This window comes from Gopherus evgoodei, chromosome 22 (genome assembly GCF_007399415.2).
Source record: "Gopherus evgoodei ecotype Sinaloan lineage chromosome 22, rGopEvg1_v1.p, whole genome shotgun sequence".
In the NCBI taxonomy this organism is placed as follows: Eukaryota; Metazoa; Chordata; order Testudines; family Testudinidae; genus Gopherus; species Gopherus evgoodei.
In genome coordinates this window covers 3,102,593-3,118,393 of record NC_044343.1, presented here as the reverse complement: position 1 = coordinate 3,118,393, position 15,801 = coordinate 3,102,593, and the positions used below count along the sequence as shown (strand labels likewise).

Below are 15,801 nucleotides of genomic sequence, written 5' to 3'. Positions count from 1 at the left end.
CAGGGCTGCAAGGGGGCAGTGGGCACCGATCGGTTCCCTCCCACGGGCCGGGCACCGCACTCACTGACAGGCTGCCCCTCCAGGAACTGGATGTTGTGCAGCGATTCCCCGTGCTTGGCTCGCAGGTTCTCCAGCCAGTACCTGATGATGTTCTGCCGTTCCTGCGGCCGGACGGGGAGAGGCAGGAGTGAGCCCCAGGGACGGTGCGCAGCACGAAAGGAGCCTGCTTTACCACCATCCCCCCACGTCTCTTCCAACAGCATCGCCCGATGCGCACAGGGAAGGCTGTGTAGGGAGAGCCAGTACTCCCACCAGAGGCCCAGGACATTAACTCCAAAGCCACCTTCCCCAATGGATTCCCAATCCAGCTTCTACTCCATGGCACCCGTGCCAGCCCTGCAGGCAAGGAGAGCTGCCAGGGGGGAGGTCTGACCCCACTGCAGTGCCAGGGTGCCCCCCCAATCCCAGAGACCCGGGGCTGGCCCAGCAGTGCCCACCTGGGAGGTAAAGAAGAAGAGTTCATTCTCGATGTTCTCATAGATATAATCCTCCTCGCAGGAAAAGCTGCGCGTGCCCCCCCCGAACTCGGCCTTCACCGGCTTCCGCAACCCGATCTCGTCCGCCCCACGCAGCAAGCTGCCCCGGAGAGAGGGGGGGAACCATGAGGGTTGGGTGACATGGAGCAGGGCACAGGATGAACCCACACACCTCTCCTCCTCCAGCCCTCCCCAAAGACAATGGGGTGGGAGTGACCCAAAGAGAGATCCCAGCGCAGGCAGGGGTGCGACCTACCTCTCATAGGTGGCGGTGACGAAGAAGGCATACACCTTGGTGTGCCGGTGGTGCCGGATCTGGATGATGAGCTCGGGGATGCCCAGCCGGATGTGGTTCAGGAGCCAGAGCAGCGTGTGGTCGTCCGTCGTGTCTGAGGGAAGGGGATCAGGGAGACGCAGGTAGGCAGCAGGTCGGGCAAGGAGCGGGTACCCCCCCCCCACCGTCCTGCTTTGTGGGCTCTGGGGATATTGTGCAAGGCTCGTGGGAGTGCAAACGCTGATTCCAAGTGAGAGCCTGGAGGGAGCAGTCAGGGGCCTGCTCTCTTCCCTGGCCCAGCTCCTCTGACCCCAACTCTTCTGTTCCAGCCCTGCCCCCGCTCCTCGATCCTGACCCCGAACTCTGCTGTTCCTGGCCCTGCCCCAGCTCTGCCAACGCCCCTCAGTCCTGACTTGCAGCCCCGCCCTTCTCCCCCACCCCCGGACACCAGGGTTGGGCCAAAAGGCTATTATGAGCCAAGGCTTGGAAGGGTCGGCTACGAGGAAAATCTCTGCCTGCTGCAGGAAGCGAGGTAGCACCCTCTGCTAGACCCCAGTGCTGCAGGGAGCAGGAGGGGCATTCCCCCTTCCCAGGCAGTGTGACCTCAAGGCCCTCGCTAGGGGGCGCTGCGCTGCAGGGTGCAATCTCTGTCCGATGAGCTAAAAGCCTGAGCATTTGGGATCCCTAACCCCCCGGCCTTCTCCACAAGTGCTAGGGTGTTAGCCCAGGCATCCTGCCCTATCCCAGCGGAGATCATCCCATGCTGCCCCCCTCGTGCAGCGTCCACTGGACGCAACCGCCTTTGCCTCTTCCTGTCGTGACACCGTTGCATTGCGCCGAACAGCTGCCACGTCCCACCCCAGAGGTGGCTGCCTTCCAGCGGCAGGCAGAGTGCTCGCAACGCGTGTTGCTGAGTGGCTCCTTACCGGCGAAGGTCATCAGCACGTCGCAGTTCTCGGTGGGCACCGTCTTCATCCAGGATTTGTGGGACATGATGTAGCGCCCGGCCTGGAGCAGTCGCTTCCCGAAAAGCTTGTCTGCCAAGGGAGCCAGAACAAGGGGGTCAGGGCGTGGCAGGGAAGGAGCTGGGCAGGGAAGGAGCAGGGGACACTGATCCCTCCAGGGGATGGGGGAAGGATGAGGCAGTCCCAGGAGGAGGGGGTGATGGGGTGGGGGCAGACTGTGGCTGGGAGGCCAGAGGCTGGGAGCTCTGGCTTGTCAAAGCAAAGAGGGGGCTGGGCAACTCTACACTGAGCTGGGGCTGGCACTGGGTCTCACCCTCAGGGCAGTGACCGGCATCGCTTAGACTGAGCCACAGAGTCTTGGCTGGATGGGGCAATGCCGGGGTGAGGTCAAGCTGCCAGCAGCTGGCCAGGGCTGAGGGCTGGCACAACACCCCTACAACACAGCATGCAGACAAATCATGACACAGCATTCACACAACTCATGACACAGGCACGACATGCATGATACACACAAAACGCACACTTACCCCCTCGACACCTTACACAACATGCGCCCAAGATACACCCCCACACACACACATGTGCACTAGGCACCCCAAACCCAACCAGAGCCATCCTCACACAGACACACGGGGACTCTCGGACATGTATCACCAGCCCCCGGATCAGTCTGGGCCCAAGAGTAGGACTGTCTTCAGAGGGCAACTGGAGGCCAGAGAAGGGAAACTGAGGCATGGTTGTGCCCTGATGGGGAGAAGTAAGCCAGACGCCTGTGGTTTGCCTTCATCCTGTCCCTGCGTAGCTGCCTCCTCTCTAAACAGTGCCATTGTAGGAGTCGCTCCAGGCAGCTGAACCCTCAGAGGCAGGGCTGTCTCTTGGTTCTGGGTGATACAGCACCGAGCCCCTGCTCCATGACTGGGGCTCCTAGGCCCCACCACAATACAAATAACTAACAGACATTCTCATCTCCTGTCTCCCGCCCGCCTCCCTCCCCCACACTTCTGTTCTGTCCTTTTGGAAGTGATGGGACCAGCAGTCCGGGTCAGGGGACCCCAGTGATGGGGGTGGAGGTTGTATAATGGCATGGTCACATTCTCCTCTGTCCCATTCCTCATGCAGTGAGCTCGGGTCTCCATTAAGCTGTCCCCAGTGACACCCAGGTCTCTTTGCCAAGTACAGTTAGTGCAGGACCCAACGAGGCGTCAGCGTGGCTCAGAGGATTCCTGCCAACGGGTAATGCCCTGTGCTCGCCGGAGGGACTCCTCTGCCGTCAGCGGGCTTCCCGTTCCCCTAGCTCAGCCGGGTTCCTCAGTCTTCTCCTGACGTGACTAAGAGACACACGTGGCCCCTTGTCTAGAACGTCGCCAGACGGCCGAGTCAGCAGGCTCCAGGGGTTTCCTCTTGCATCTTTCCCTGTTCACGGCCACCTGTTCTGTCTCTTCAAAGCCTCATGCCGGGGGCACTTCCGTCAGAACAGATGAGCCAGAGCTGCTGGCACTAAGTGGAAGTGATTATCTGGGGATCAAAGCCAGCCCTGGAGGGAGCAGTTCGCACTTATTCCCCTTCCATTGAGGGGGCATCACCCGAAGGTCTCTGCTGAAATCCCATCTCTGCTCCCTACTAGGTCAGCCCTTTGCAGCGGGATACAGGGGTCTCTCCCAGGAAGGCAGGTTCTTCCCTTCCACCAGACTCTCCTGGGTTTCCCTGGCTGTTCCTGACAGAGGTGGCAAGTGGTGGCTGGGAACCCAGCTCTGAAACGGGCTGGCGCAGGCTGCAGCCAGGGCCACCCAGAGTGTGGGGCAAGTGGGGCAATTGCCCCGGGCCCTGCAGGGGCCCCGCGAGTCCTGGCCCAGCAGCAGTCCGGGTCTTTGGCCAGCATTTGAGCGGTGGGGCCCTTCAGTGCTGCTGAAGAGGCGGAGCGACTGAAGGGCCCCCGCTGCTGAAGAGCCACCAAACACCCAGACCACCACCAGGTGAGTACAAGCGACGCAGCTCCCTCGCTTTGCCCCAGGCCCCCTGAATCCTCTGGGCAACCCTGGCTGCAGCATGACATCCCCGTTCCCGGCGGGCAGGTCGCTGGGCTGGCAGCTTGGCCAGCTGATCCGGCACCAACAGAGACTGACCAGATCCTCTCCCCAGATCAGCATGCATGCAGCTGGACCCCACAGCTCGGGGGTGAAAAGCTCCGACAATGCAGCGCAGCAAGGGGGCTCCCTGCAGACCCCGACTGCCCGGAGAGCTGCAAGGGCTCTGGGTCTGGGCCCAGCGCGGGGGGTGGCTAGAAGGGACCATGCAGGGCTGTGAGTCCATGGCCCCCTCTCCATGGCTCCCCTGGTGGCTGGGCCGGGCTCCCTGGCAGCTGCCCAGAGAGGAGCTTGACTGGCAAACGCTCCGTGTTCACCAAGGGATGGCGAGTGCCCCCGAGCCAGGCTCAGCCCAGAGGCCTCCCTGGGAGGATGGAACAGACCTGGGGCCATGCACCCTTCGGGCACGTGGCAGAACACCAGATCCTGCCCCACCCCCAGTCAGACAGCCCCATCTCCCAGCCTGCCCCCCGACTCCAGCGTCCCAGCCTGCTGGAGCCATGACGCTCCATGCTACACCCCCTCCCCCAGCCCAGCTGTGTCTCCTTGCCCACCCCCCATCCCCTCGCTTCTCCCACCAGCTTCTTACCTCCGCCCCTCCCCAGCGCCTGGCCCACCGCAGAGCTGCCCCCTCCTCAGCCGCAGCCCCTGCCTGGAAACACTTGCTCGGGAAGCGGGAAGCCAGGGGAACGGACAGGATCAAAAGCAACCCATCTCCATGGAAACTGCAGCCCCCATGGGAGCAGGGGGCCGGTCCCTGTTTCCTTCCAGCCGGTCGCTTCCCTCTGGCTCTTCCTGTTCATCTCCCCATTTGCTTAGCCAGGAAACCCCGACTTCGAGGCAAATCTGCCTCTTGGGTGCCACTCAGCTGCCCTGGCAAGGGGACCACGGCTGGACAGCACAAGCCAAAAATCCCTCCCGTAATTCTCCCCCGCTGCCTGCCGAGGCCTCTGGCTCCTGCCCAGCTCTGCCCCACCAGCACCCCCTGGAGTAGGGGTCCAGGCCCCCTCTTTGGGCAGGCACATCCTTGGCTCCCTGCCTGGCTGGGAGAAGCGGCCCTGGCATACAGAGCCCTGTGCTGGGCTTTTCTGTGCTCAAGTGCCCCTGGCTTGCATGCCCTTCTACACTTGTGCATCCACAAGCCCCCTCCCCATATTCGGGCACACTGCATGCCCCTTGCACCTTCAGATGCCCCCTCACCCCCATCATGCCCGTCCTGCCTGCAATTAAATGCCACAAATCTGCAGCAACGGCCCCCAGAAAGCGGAGATCCCCGTAGGGGCCCTAGGAGGAACTCACCACCCCTGCCCCTGCCCCTGGCGGGTTGGCACTACAGACACACACCAAGGCCCGATCCTGCACCAGACTGTGTTCCCTCGTCTCCCATCAGTGCCAGGGGGATACCAGGGCCCCCAGCACCTTGCAGGATCAGGCCCGTGGACCAGGAGCTCTTTGGGGCAGGGGAAGCTGCCCCTTGCTGGGAACGGTGGCCCAAACTGCCCCGATGCTTCAACCCCCCTCCCACTCCTAAAGCCATGGAGCACAGAACAGATGTGGGGGGCAACCGGGGAATCCAGGGGAGGTTATAACTGTGACCCCTCCCCCCACAATAATGACATGAAGCCCTGCCCCTCCCCTGGCACCTTCGGCTGCTAACGCTCCCAGCTCCATGGCACTGGGCTGCACACAGACAAGACCCAGCCCAGCCCGGGGGAGGCCAGTCGCTGAGGCCCATTCATCTCTCTGAGTCTGCCATGGAAGGGGCTGGCTAGTGCTAGGGGGTGAGGTGGGCATCTGGGCTCAGACCCACCCAGCTCCACCCCCCAGGTGCTCTGGGTGGCAGCAGGGTTCCCGGGGAGGCAGGTGCTGTCTGGGCAAACGTGCCCCACACTGCACCAGGCAGGGAGAGGGGAATGACCCTGGGCCTGCCCCACCCTGGGGAACCGGCTGTGCCTGCTGGCCCAGTGGGGAGCATCGCCACAGAGGCTGGCACAGGCCCAGGTGCACACAGGAAGCACCCGCCCTTCCCGCCCCCAATTCTAATGAGGTAGCAGGGCTGGGCAGCGCCCAGAACCTGTCCTGAGCCAGAAGCCTGGGGCCATCTGGGCTGAGGCCTGAACCCCACTAATGGGCTACACCCCTAATCTGGGGGGGGGGCTAGCAGACAGATGGACTGGTCCCCGCCCCAAGGGCTCCTGGCCATGTCTCTTCTGCCTTTGGCTGGAGACCACCCGCGGCTGGCTGGATCCTGCCTGGGATCTGCCCTGCGGCAAGGGGAATCCAGGCCCGGCTGCCTCCCCGGTTCCCCACTCATCCGCAGGCACCGAACCCCATTATTCCTTGGCACTTGCCTCATTGTCATGTGGCCAGGGTGACCTTCCCCAGGGGGCACTGATCGTCCCACAAGCTGACCCAGCCCCCCCACCCGCAGGGACCCTTGCTGGAAGTGCCCCAACAGGCCCCTGGCCTGGGAGCAGATCTCTCCCTGAGATGCTGCGCTTGGGAGAGTGAAGGTTTTAGAGAAACCAGCAGGACCCAAGCAGAACAGGTACAACGGGGGGCGAGTCTCTCCCCCAGCTCTGCCGATGCCACTCAGTCCTGACCCGGAGCTCCCCTGCTATCCCGGACCTCGGCCCCAGGTCTGCGATGCCCCTCAGTCCTGACCCGCAGCCCCCAGGCTGTTCCAGTCCTTGGTCCCTCCTGAGCAAACACCACTGACTGTGCCAGACCGTGCTGCACCTAGGCTGAGACCCACCAAACTCATTTCATGACACCAGCCCCCAGAGCATTAACCCTTTACCTCCCTCCTCCCCAGGCACAGCTTCCCACTGTCCTCTCGGGCTGAGCGCCTCGCTCTCCATTCACTGCCCCATTCCCTGGGCTGCAGCTCCACGTGTGGGTGGGAGAGGGGGCGAGAACAGGCCTGAGGCTTCGCCAGTCTGGTGAGTGCTGCTGAAAGGATGCCCTGTTCTGGCTGGGTGTGGGCCAAGGCCTCGTTTAACCCCTCGGGCACCATGGCCCTCTGCACAGCCCCCCCCGGCCCGCTCCAGCAGTACAAACAGTTTAGCTGCCCTTTACCCCCGGGTCTAAGCACTGAGGTTCCCACGGGCTCCTGGCATGGGTCTGGGGACTGATCCCCATTGGAGGAAAGGCAGCAGGGGGAAAGAGAGGCAGATGGTCAGGCACCATGTCCTAGGAGTGAGCGGCCCATCAGCGACCCGAGGGGCGGGTAGGGACCCCACATGAGCTAGCTGCTAGAGGCACCGAGGCCCTGAGGCATGCACAGGATGGAACAATCCTGAGGTCTGTCCCGTCTGCAGGGCCAGAGCTACGTCCTGCAGACACCAGATGCTAGGCAGCCCCATGGCTTGATCTGGCCAGAGCCGGGATGGGGTGGGCTTCTGCCCTGCCCTCACAGGGGGCTGGACTTGATGCTCTTGGGGCTGTTCCTATGACCTGTGAGGGGCAGGAGACTGGATGCGGGGCTGGTGGCTGGCTTGTGCGGTGGAGCTGGGAGCTTGGGCGGGGCAGGCTGGCATGCACTGTAACTGCAAACCCTACTCTGGGCCAATGCCACAGCTCCTAATGCAGCTTCCCCGGCTTGCAGGGTGCATTCCAGGCCAGGCGCCACACCTGGGCATAGACACCTTCCCAAAGCCCCCTGCCTGCCCTGGCTATGAGACTGCCCTTCTCCCCACCAGGCACTGCTGGCTGCCCACTGTGGGCACAGAACAAAGCAGGGCTCTCTGAGCGCCTGCAGCCGAGCTCCAGGATGGTGAGCACAAGCCCAGCATTGTGGATGCCCAGGGTTCCTGGGCACAGCTGCAGCAGGAGGGTGGGGGGAGGGCAGGAAGCTGTGGGGAGGGTGGCTGGGAGGTTTCCTACTCCTGGCCTCCTTAAAATGGGGAGTTCTCCAGGGCTGTAGATTACCCCAGCCCTTAGCGCTGCCCCCTGCACTGCACAGACAGAAGGGGCAAGGCTCCCCCAGGCCCATCACCTGCTCCTGCCACCCCACCTCGCACCCACCTACCCTTCTGCCCCTCTCCCATCCCTCCACTGTTGCTCTTGCTTTAACTCTGCACGTGCCAGTGGCAATCCCTCTGAGCGTCCCAGGGAGCCAGCCAGATGCTGTCCGGCCCAGGGAGCCAGGGGTTAATCTCAGGCTTTGCAGCAGGTGTCTGCGAGTCTGTTCCAATGACCTTTCCCTCCCCACCCTCCATTTCATTTCAAGTCCTTAAAGCTCCAGCTTTGAAGTGAAACAAATCAAACAACCCCATCAAACCCGAGGTGGTGGTTTATGAAGAACCTTAGCTCTTTGCTCTCCCTTTAATCAGCGACGGCCCTCGGCATGAGGCACGCAGCAGTAACTTCCCTGAAGCATGCCAGTGCCCTGCGCCCGCTCTCCCTGCGGCTTGGTCCCTCTCTAGGATCTCCAATACCAGCAGCATCTTGCTTTTCATTTTTCCTAGAAATGCTGGAGATGGATGGTGAATAAGATCTGACTTCCCACTGGATCATTTCATCCCTAAGGGAGACGTTCACCCACGTGCAAAGGGGCTGGCGGCACAAGCCCTAGATGCCACTTGAGCTCTGGATGAAGTTGACAAAGTCTGTGTATGGGCCACTCTAAAGTGCCATTTAAGCCCAGAGTTTAAGTGGGCCTGGAGTGGTATGTAACCTTGTGCTGACCCTCACCCTCTCAGTGCCTGGCAGGGATCATTTCACTAAAATGCAGCCACCTCTGGGGTGGAACATGTGGCAGCTCTTTAACAGCTGCAGAGCAATCCTACTCAACAGTTTGGGACAGCGAATGAAGGTAAAGCCTGCAACAGGTTTGATAACTGGACAAATGGTGCATTTTACAGACAGGAGACTCCACCATGATTGTCTGTAAACTTTTGCACCCTGTAACAGTACAGTAGATTAATAAGATTAGCTGAGTAATATACTGCATGTTAATATATAGTTCCAGACAAGGGTGCGGCCTCTGGTAAACAAGGGAGACAAGCCAGAACTCAAGCTGAGTGGAAGCCTGTTTGTACGCTTTTGTAAACTAAAGATGCAAACAACAGCTGTGTAACACCTGTGATTCCATGTCGCATGCCAGGCTCTGAGTGCTTCATTGAGCTCATCATGGAAATCAGGGTAGTTTGAAAGGACAGAGAGATGCTGGACACAAGACCCTCCTGTTCTAGAGAGGGCAGGAGCAGGAATGGCAGTGGAGACAGTGTTGCCTAGTGGACAGAACACTGGACCGACCTAAGGGCATGGGCTCAAGCCAGTGGCAGGCCTAGGAATTGATGGGTGACAGTGGGAAATCATGTCCCCTTCCTGTGCCTCGGTTTCCCCATCTGCAAATTGGGGATAAAATGATACTCCTTTTTAAAGCGCTTTGAGATGAAAAGTACAAGGATTCTTCTTAATTCCTTGATCAGTTTTTCTTGTTGTAACAAATTGCAGGCCAGCTCCTCCATGGCTGTCAACGGGCGCAGCAACACGGCTCCAACAGACTTACTCCCAGCTGAGAGCCGGCCCCACCACAGGAAACTTCACAAAGAGCATTGTTTGAAGTGGAGTCTTTGGATCTCAAGCCAAGAGGCGATCTGAATGGGGGATGTGGGCTCGTGTTGGCAGCTCTGTCTGACAGCTCCTCTGATCAGACCTGACTCGGGAGCGATGTCTGGAGGAACTGCGTGATAGTGAAAAAACAACCCAGAGAATTCCTCTGGTACCGACATCCAGAAGAGACTGCAGAGAATGGGGTGCAGCACCAGTACCCGATTGTAGATGGCTGCACCCCACCCCCCATCTTGCCTTGTTCATGCAAATACCTTGTTTATGGACCAGCAGAGGAGCATAAGAAACTGCCACATCAGAACAGCACATATTGCATTCTTAAGAGCCCAGCATTCTGGCTCTGACGCTGGTCAATACTGGCTGGTGCACACCATGCATCCAGTTGCCAGATATTGCAGAAGACACTTCTTTCTGGCCACAGCCAGCAATCCGTTTATGCCCTGGAGCATGAGGGCTGAGAGCCCTTGCGCTGCGGTTAGCCATGGTCACGCTAAGCAGAATAAAATCCTTGGTCTTTGATGCTGAGGGATCCTGCATGCGACAAAGTGATCTGCAGGGCAGAAATGCAGCCACCTCTGGGGTGGGATGTGGCAGCTGAGCAGGAAGCGAGGAAGAATCCTGCATCAAGCAGTGCTCGGGATTGGCTGGCAGTGGAGCCCGGTACTGGAATTCTGCCTGGTGAGCTGCCAGGGACCCCATCGGTGCACAGACATGGTAGCAGGGTTATAATGAAACTGTGGCCTCCCTTGTATGTCAGTGACTCACATGTCGGCCTGTCTGTGTCCACATCATTGCAGCCGCCTGGTTCATTAAGGCACCTGATCGATGCGTGGTAACGAGGCTGCTCGTCACTTTCCCCATGTCTGGCTTTCTCTTGCCCCATCCCCAGCTCCCCTGAGCAGAAGCAGCAGCTGCAGGTCCCGCAGCTCTCTCCGACCTGGCAGCCTGCGCGCTGACCCTTCCTCCAGCGCTCTTGGCCTGGGCACCGCAGCCCTCTCTCCGGTGGGAGGGGGAAGCCACGTGACTGCAGGACCCCCTGAAGGCGGGAGTTAGCGGCCCCGGCTCGGGCTGCACATGACAAAGCTGGGTCTGAGGGATGGATCCGGTCTTTGGCTCCCAGGCCCTGCACTGGGTCATCGTCCTCGTAGGAGTCACAGTGACTGATGGGAGATGCTGGGGCACTGGCAATGCCGGGCTGAACAGGCCACGGTGACTGAAGCTGTTCCCCCTGCGGGGGATCCTTGGGGGCCCGTTGGTGGGGCGTTGAACGGGAAGCGTGTCTGTACCGCACCTAACACAGGAACAGAGGCCTCTCATCTCCAAGGGGCCGATCCGCCAGCGCCAAGCTCCAGTGCAGTAAAGGGAGCGACTGTCCCTGCCCTGGACCCTGCCCAACAAACGCCGTTCTGCTCTGTTCCTCCCCGCAGCAGATGTGGCTCCTGCAGAGCCTGGCCTGGCCTCTGAGCCCAGCCCCCAGTTGGTCTCCTGCTAATCCACCCGACTTTCCGCTTCACGCCCCATTGCTGGAGTCTGACTGCCCCCAGCTCTGGGAAACAGCTCCCAGCCCGACTCCCTCGAATTCACGCCTCTGCACGGGGCTGAGGACCCAGCTGGGCTCCCGAGGAGTGGGGGCAGCACACCCTGCCTGGGAGAGCAGGACCCCTTCCTTTCCAGCCACCAGAAAAGCTGCTTATGCTGGCAGCAACCCAGCTCCAGAGCAGCTCGTGCCTCTGAGATTGGAGTGATCACAGCCTGTGGTGATGGTGACGCTGGACCACAGACACAGAGAGCTCGGGGACCACCGGGTCAGATGCCTGAAGGGAAGTAGGGAACAAGCAGCCCTCAGAGTCCAGGTTCTGGAATAACCACCCAGGAGTGTTCGGAAGCAAAGGGCTCCCTGCTGGAACTCACTGATGATAACCGACTGACCATGAACTCTGATCTTTGTGCTCTGAAAGCTCCTACCCCTCTAGCTAAAGGAAACTCACCACTGGCAATTAGCTACATAGGGCCTATGACATATGGATGAGCAGTTTAGTTCCATCCAACAGAGGGCAGCGGTGTGCACACACCTCCCATTCAGCTTGCTGACTACACTCATCACTCAGCCTGAAGGATACACGGAGCCTTATAAAGAGTCACTACCCAGTAATTTAGGACTGGAAGTGAAGGCGGCTCCTGCATGCAGTCAGCACCACCCTGGGGATTTGGGTGGAAGGATGGAATTAGCCTATGGTGGAACTGGCCCCCTCCTACTGCCAGCGAGTGGGGTGGTACCAGCAGCAGCACCCTCGACAGCATCAGCTCAGTATCAGAGTGCACCTGCTGAGGCAGCAATGCAGCCCCAGGAGTCTCCTACTCCAGCGCTGACCCAGCGCAGCGGGAGCTCTGAATCCCTGCCCTAGGGCAGACCATCCCAAGAGCCTCCCTCTCCCCCTGACAAGGCAAGGAGCTGCTAAGGCAGTGCCAGCATAGTGGGGTGTTCACATGGGCACGGCTTTAAAGCGAGCTGAGCCCAGCCACGGGATGGAATTCATGAATAAGCTACACCCAGAGCGGTGGCTCGGGCAGCTGGGAATCCTCCTCCCCCATGTTCCCAGCCACATGGAAGAGGTTTGCTTGGCAAAGAGGCTTCAGCCACAGGGGGCTTTCCCAGCATTTCCACACTAGCCATTTACTGATTTACCAGCCCAGAGCCAAGTCCCAGCAGTGCCCCCCCAGAGAAGAGAGCAGCTTAGATAAAAGAACTTCTGATGGTTAAAGAAACAGCCCCACATCTCCGGCTCCGTGTCCCCACCCTGCTTCGTCTCCCTGCCGGGTTCTCTCTGTTTCTAACTGCCTCATTTCTGGTGTCTTGGCTTCTCTTCCAAATGCAGCCCTCTCCCATCTCTGCAGGGAGGCAACTCGCTTCTCAGCTTCGCCCGGATCCCAAGTACATTTGTTTTCTTGAGCTTCTTTCAGATCTTTATTGTTAACAAGATCCTGTTCATCACATCTAGGGAAAGGGAGAAATAAACTCCTGCCCGCGGCAAACCTGAGAGAGAATAAAGTCATGCCCAAGGGCTCTTCCTTCACAGGCAAGCACCAGCAGCCGGGGCATTGCTAGTGATGGATGCTGCCAGTTGTCTGGCTGATGACACTCTGCCTTGACTGTACATAGCACCGTCCATGTGAGTGGCTTTGAATGGTAGGGGATTCTCACTCCTGTTTTACGGATGGGAAATCTGAGGTGGGAGCGGGACAGGAACTCCCCCAGAATCGCATACCGAGCAAGTGGCAGGGTTGGAAACTGCACCCAGAAGTCCAGAGTCTCACTCCCCACCACTGCTGAAATCACTAGACAACGTTCCTCTCTATCATCAGGAAGAGAACCCAGGAGTCCTGACTCCAAGCCCCTGTGCTGTGAGCACACTCGAAGCCCAATGGAACCCCGATCTCCTGCCAGACCTGGGGCCAGAAGCTGGGGTTCTCCTGCCCAAGGGGTAGATGGGGCTAGAGCTGCCTGCCCTTTCAGTCTCACTGTTGGAGGAGGTTTGGCCCAAGCCCGCATGGCAGAGTCTGTGCTGGGCCCCACTGCTGCAGAGATCCAAGCCACGCGCACACGCTGCTTATGCCTAAGGCCAGCACGGGTCCAGGGTAGCCGGGTTCCAAAGGACCTCTGCACTGCAGGAGCAGGGAGACGGCTCAGCCAGGCCCACAAAACGAAACCCCCAGAGCCCAAGCTGCGATTCCAAGGAGCAGATTCCTCGCACCAGGCGGGATGAGCTCATCCTCCTGCTGATCATGAATTATTAAAGCCTCGCTCCAAGAGTTGTGATTACAGGCTGCGAAACAAAGGGCTCCGAGCGGGCAGGCAGGCAGCACTGCTCTGGGAAGGCAGGGGTGTGTGCTACTCATCCAGACTCACACGCATGCACACTCACACATACAGGCATGCTGACACGCGTTCACAGATAGGCACCTGCCAGCACTCAGATCCCTTGCATCCGCCAGCACACACACTAGTGTAAGCCAGTGCACACAGATACACATGCTAAGTGTGCATGTGAATGTACATGCCCAGATGTGAACACGCTTCCCAGGCCGGTGTGGAATGGGAGCATGTGTGTGATGGGTAGGTGAGAGTGCCCAGGACTAGCGCTGCTGCTGTCTGTAATTCAGATTTTCTGCTTTGGCCGCGCAGGCTGGGCAGAACTCCACTCTCTGGCAGTGAATGAACAAAACCTCCACCACCACCCCTGCAAGGCAGAGCCCCCTGCAACCACCCAGCTGGGGAGGGGCCCGGGGCCTTACATTTCCCCCCATGCCAGCACCATCTCTTCTTCTGGGGGTTGGGCCCTGCTCCCTCCCTGGTACAATGGGACATCCAAAGCCGGCCCCCTCCCAGGTTCATTTCCAGCTCCCACTGCCGGAGACGGAAACAGTGCAGGAAAGTCCTGCCAGAGCTCAGCTGCCCTCAGTGCTGAGTCTGCAGCTGCATCATGCCTGGCCCGGTCCCCTCTGCGATCAGGGGCAGCTACCCTGGCTCTACACAGGAGCCTGTGCTCCAGTCCCTAGCTCCCAGGAAGCTCCACTGCTCCATCACAAAAGCCTCTTGAATAGCACGTCTTTCTGGGTAATGTAATTGTTTCTCCTGTGGCAGGATCATGTGCCAGCCAGCGAGGTCTGCAGCACTTCTGTTCCAGGCCTTGGAGAGATCCTTGATGCAGGGGACCAAGCAGGGAATAATAATCCAGAGCCCATCTCTGGCGCTTCTCCACCAAGGATCTCAAAGCACTTTATGAACCTGAATACAGCAAACCTGACGACTGCCACCCGACCCCTGGCAGGTAGGTAAATATTATCCCCACTCTACTCATGGCACAGGGGGGTGAAGTGATTTTGTCCAAGGTCACGGAACAAGCAAGTGGCTGAGGCAGGAAAAGAACCCAGGCGTCCTGACTGCCAGCCCCCAGCTCTAACCATGCTCCATCCGAGAGACTAGAACAGAATCCAGACGTCTCAACTTTCACGTCTCCCTGCTCTAACCACTCGACAACATTCCCTTCCCTGAGCTGGGGCACAGAACCCAGGAGTCCTGGTTCAGTCTCCCTGTGAGAACAGACACAATGGCAACGCTGACAGCTCCCTGCAGAACCCACGAGACAAGGCCAAATTCTAGTGTCAGTTCCACCACCGCAATTCAGGAGTCACTCCCCTGGTGCCAGTGAAGTGACTCCAGATTGCTCTCCTTGTGTAAATGGGAGCAAAACCTGGCCTTCTAGAAATAACCGGTCACGCTCAGCGCTGGCGTGACTCCCTTGGAATCAATGGACTCTTTTGGGCTTGAAACCTCCCATTCACGCCAGGGGAACGCCCATTCTTTGGTTCAGCTGCATCTCCCTTTCCCATTCATACCAGCCCGGCACCAAGCTCCCGTGCAGCTAACCTTGGACTCGCCACACTAAGGTCACGGAAGCCGCAGAGCGCTTTGGTACCAATTCACCACCAGCCCTGGTCTCCCAGGGAAGCCGGAGGCAGCTCTCTGACACACAGCGCTGCTGTTTACTAGGCTCTAATCGCCAATTACGCTGCCACAGATGCCCAGTTCCTAGGAGGACATAAATTAGGTCACTCTTCATGCGCCCGCATCTGTCTGGGAATTTCAGTTGCAGGGTTTTTCCCTCGTCGCAGATCCCTGCGGCTGCCTGGGCCTTTGGGGAGTCTCCCCCCCTTCTCCCCACACTGAGCCCTCTGATCTGAGCAGAACCACAACGCCCGACAGGCCCTGACTGCAACAGGGGCCCAGCACTGAGGAAGTCAGGGGGAGGCCACATGGTCCAGGGCGTTTTAGGACCAACCCCCCCCCCGATCCTACTGCCTTGAAGGGGCATTCCTGCCCCCGCCCCCCAGCCTAGCTCTCCCCACCTCTGCTCCCCAGAGTCCTGCTGGCTTTACTGACAGCAGCTGGGTGGCATCTGCAGGGAGCGCTCCCCCCCCCCCCGCACACAGTCAATGGGGCATGGCCCAAAGCAAAGGCAGAACCGACCCCCCCGCCCCGCTTGCCTTGGCCGTCTCCCCCCGGGGCTGCTGGCCGGGCAGGGAACCCGCAAAGGAGCTTTCGAGTTACAAGGAACACGAGCCCCCCCGCGCTGCTCCAGCCCCAGGAGAGGCGCGGCCGGGCCCCGGCAGGGGCTGCTCTCGCTGGGGGGGGGTCGGTCCAAGCCCGGGCCAGCGGGATTTTACCGCAGCGCTGCAGGGCCCCCCCGGGCCGCGCGCACGAGCCTACCCAAGACCCCGGCCGGTGCCGGCTCCGCGTCCCCCGGGGCTCGCCTCTGCCGCTCGCCCTCCTGCGAGCCCGGGGCCGGCGCGCCCGTCTCGGGCAT

At 60.0% G+C, this 15,801-nt stretch overlaps 1 protein-coding gene across 1 annotated transcript in view; it reads right to left on the bottom strand.

Moving 5' to 3' along the window:
* ANO8 (anoctamin 8) overlaps nucleotides 1–15,801 on the bottom strand; it is a 29,391-nt gene extending 13,590 nt beyond the window's left edge. The window contains exons 1-5 of the mRNA XM_030540786.1: nucleotides 15,705–15,801; nucleotides 1,737–1,847; nucleotides 793–925; nucleotides 498–636; nucleotides 65–161 (exon numbers count right to left, since the gene is read on the bottom strand). Of these exons, the coding sequence (XP_030396646.1) occupies nucleotides 65–161; nucleotides 498–636; nucleotides 793–925; nucleotides 1,737–1,847; nucleotides 15,705–15,801 (577 nt within the window). The remainder of the gene's footprint in view (nucleotides 1–64; nucleotides 162–497; nucleotides 637–792; nucleotides 926–1,736; nucleotides 1,848–15,704) is intronic.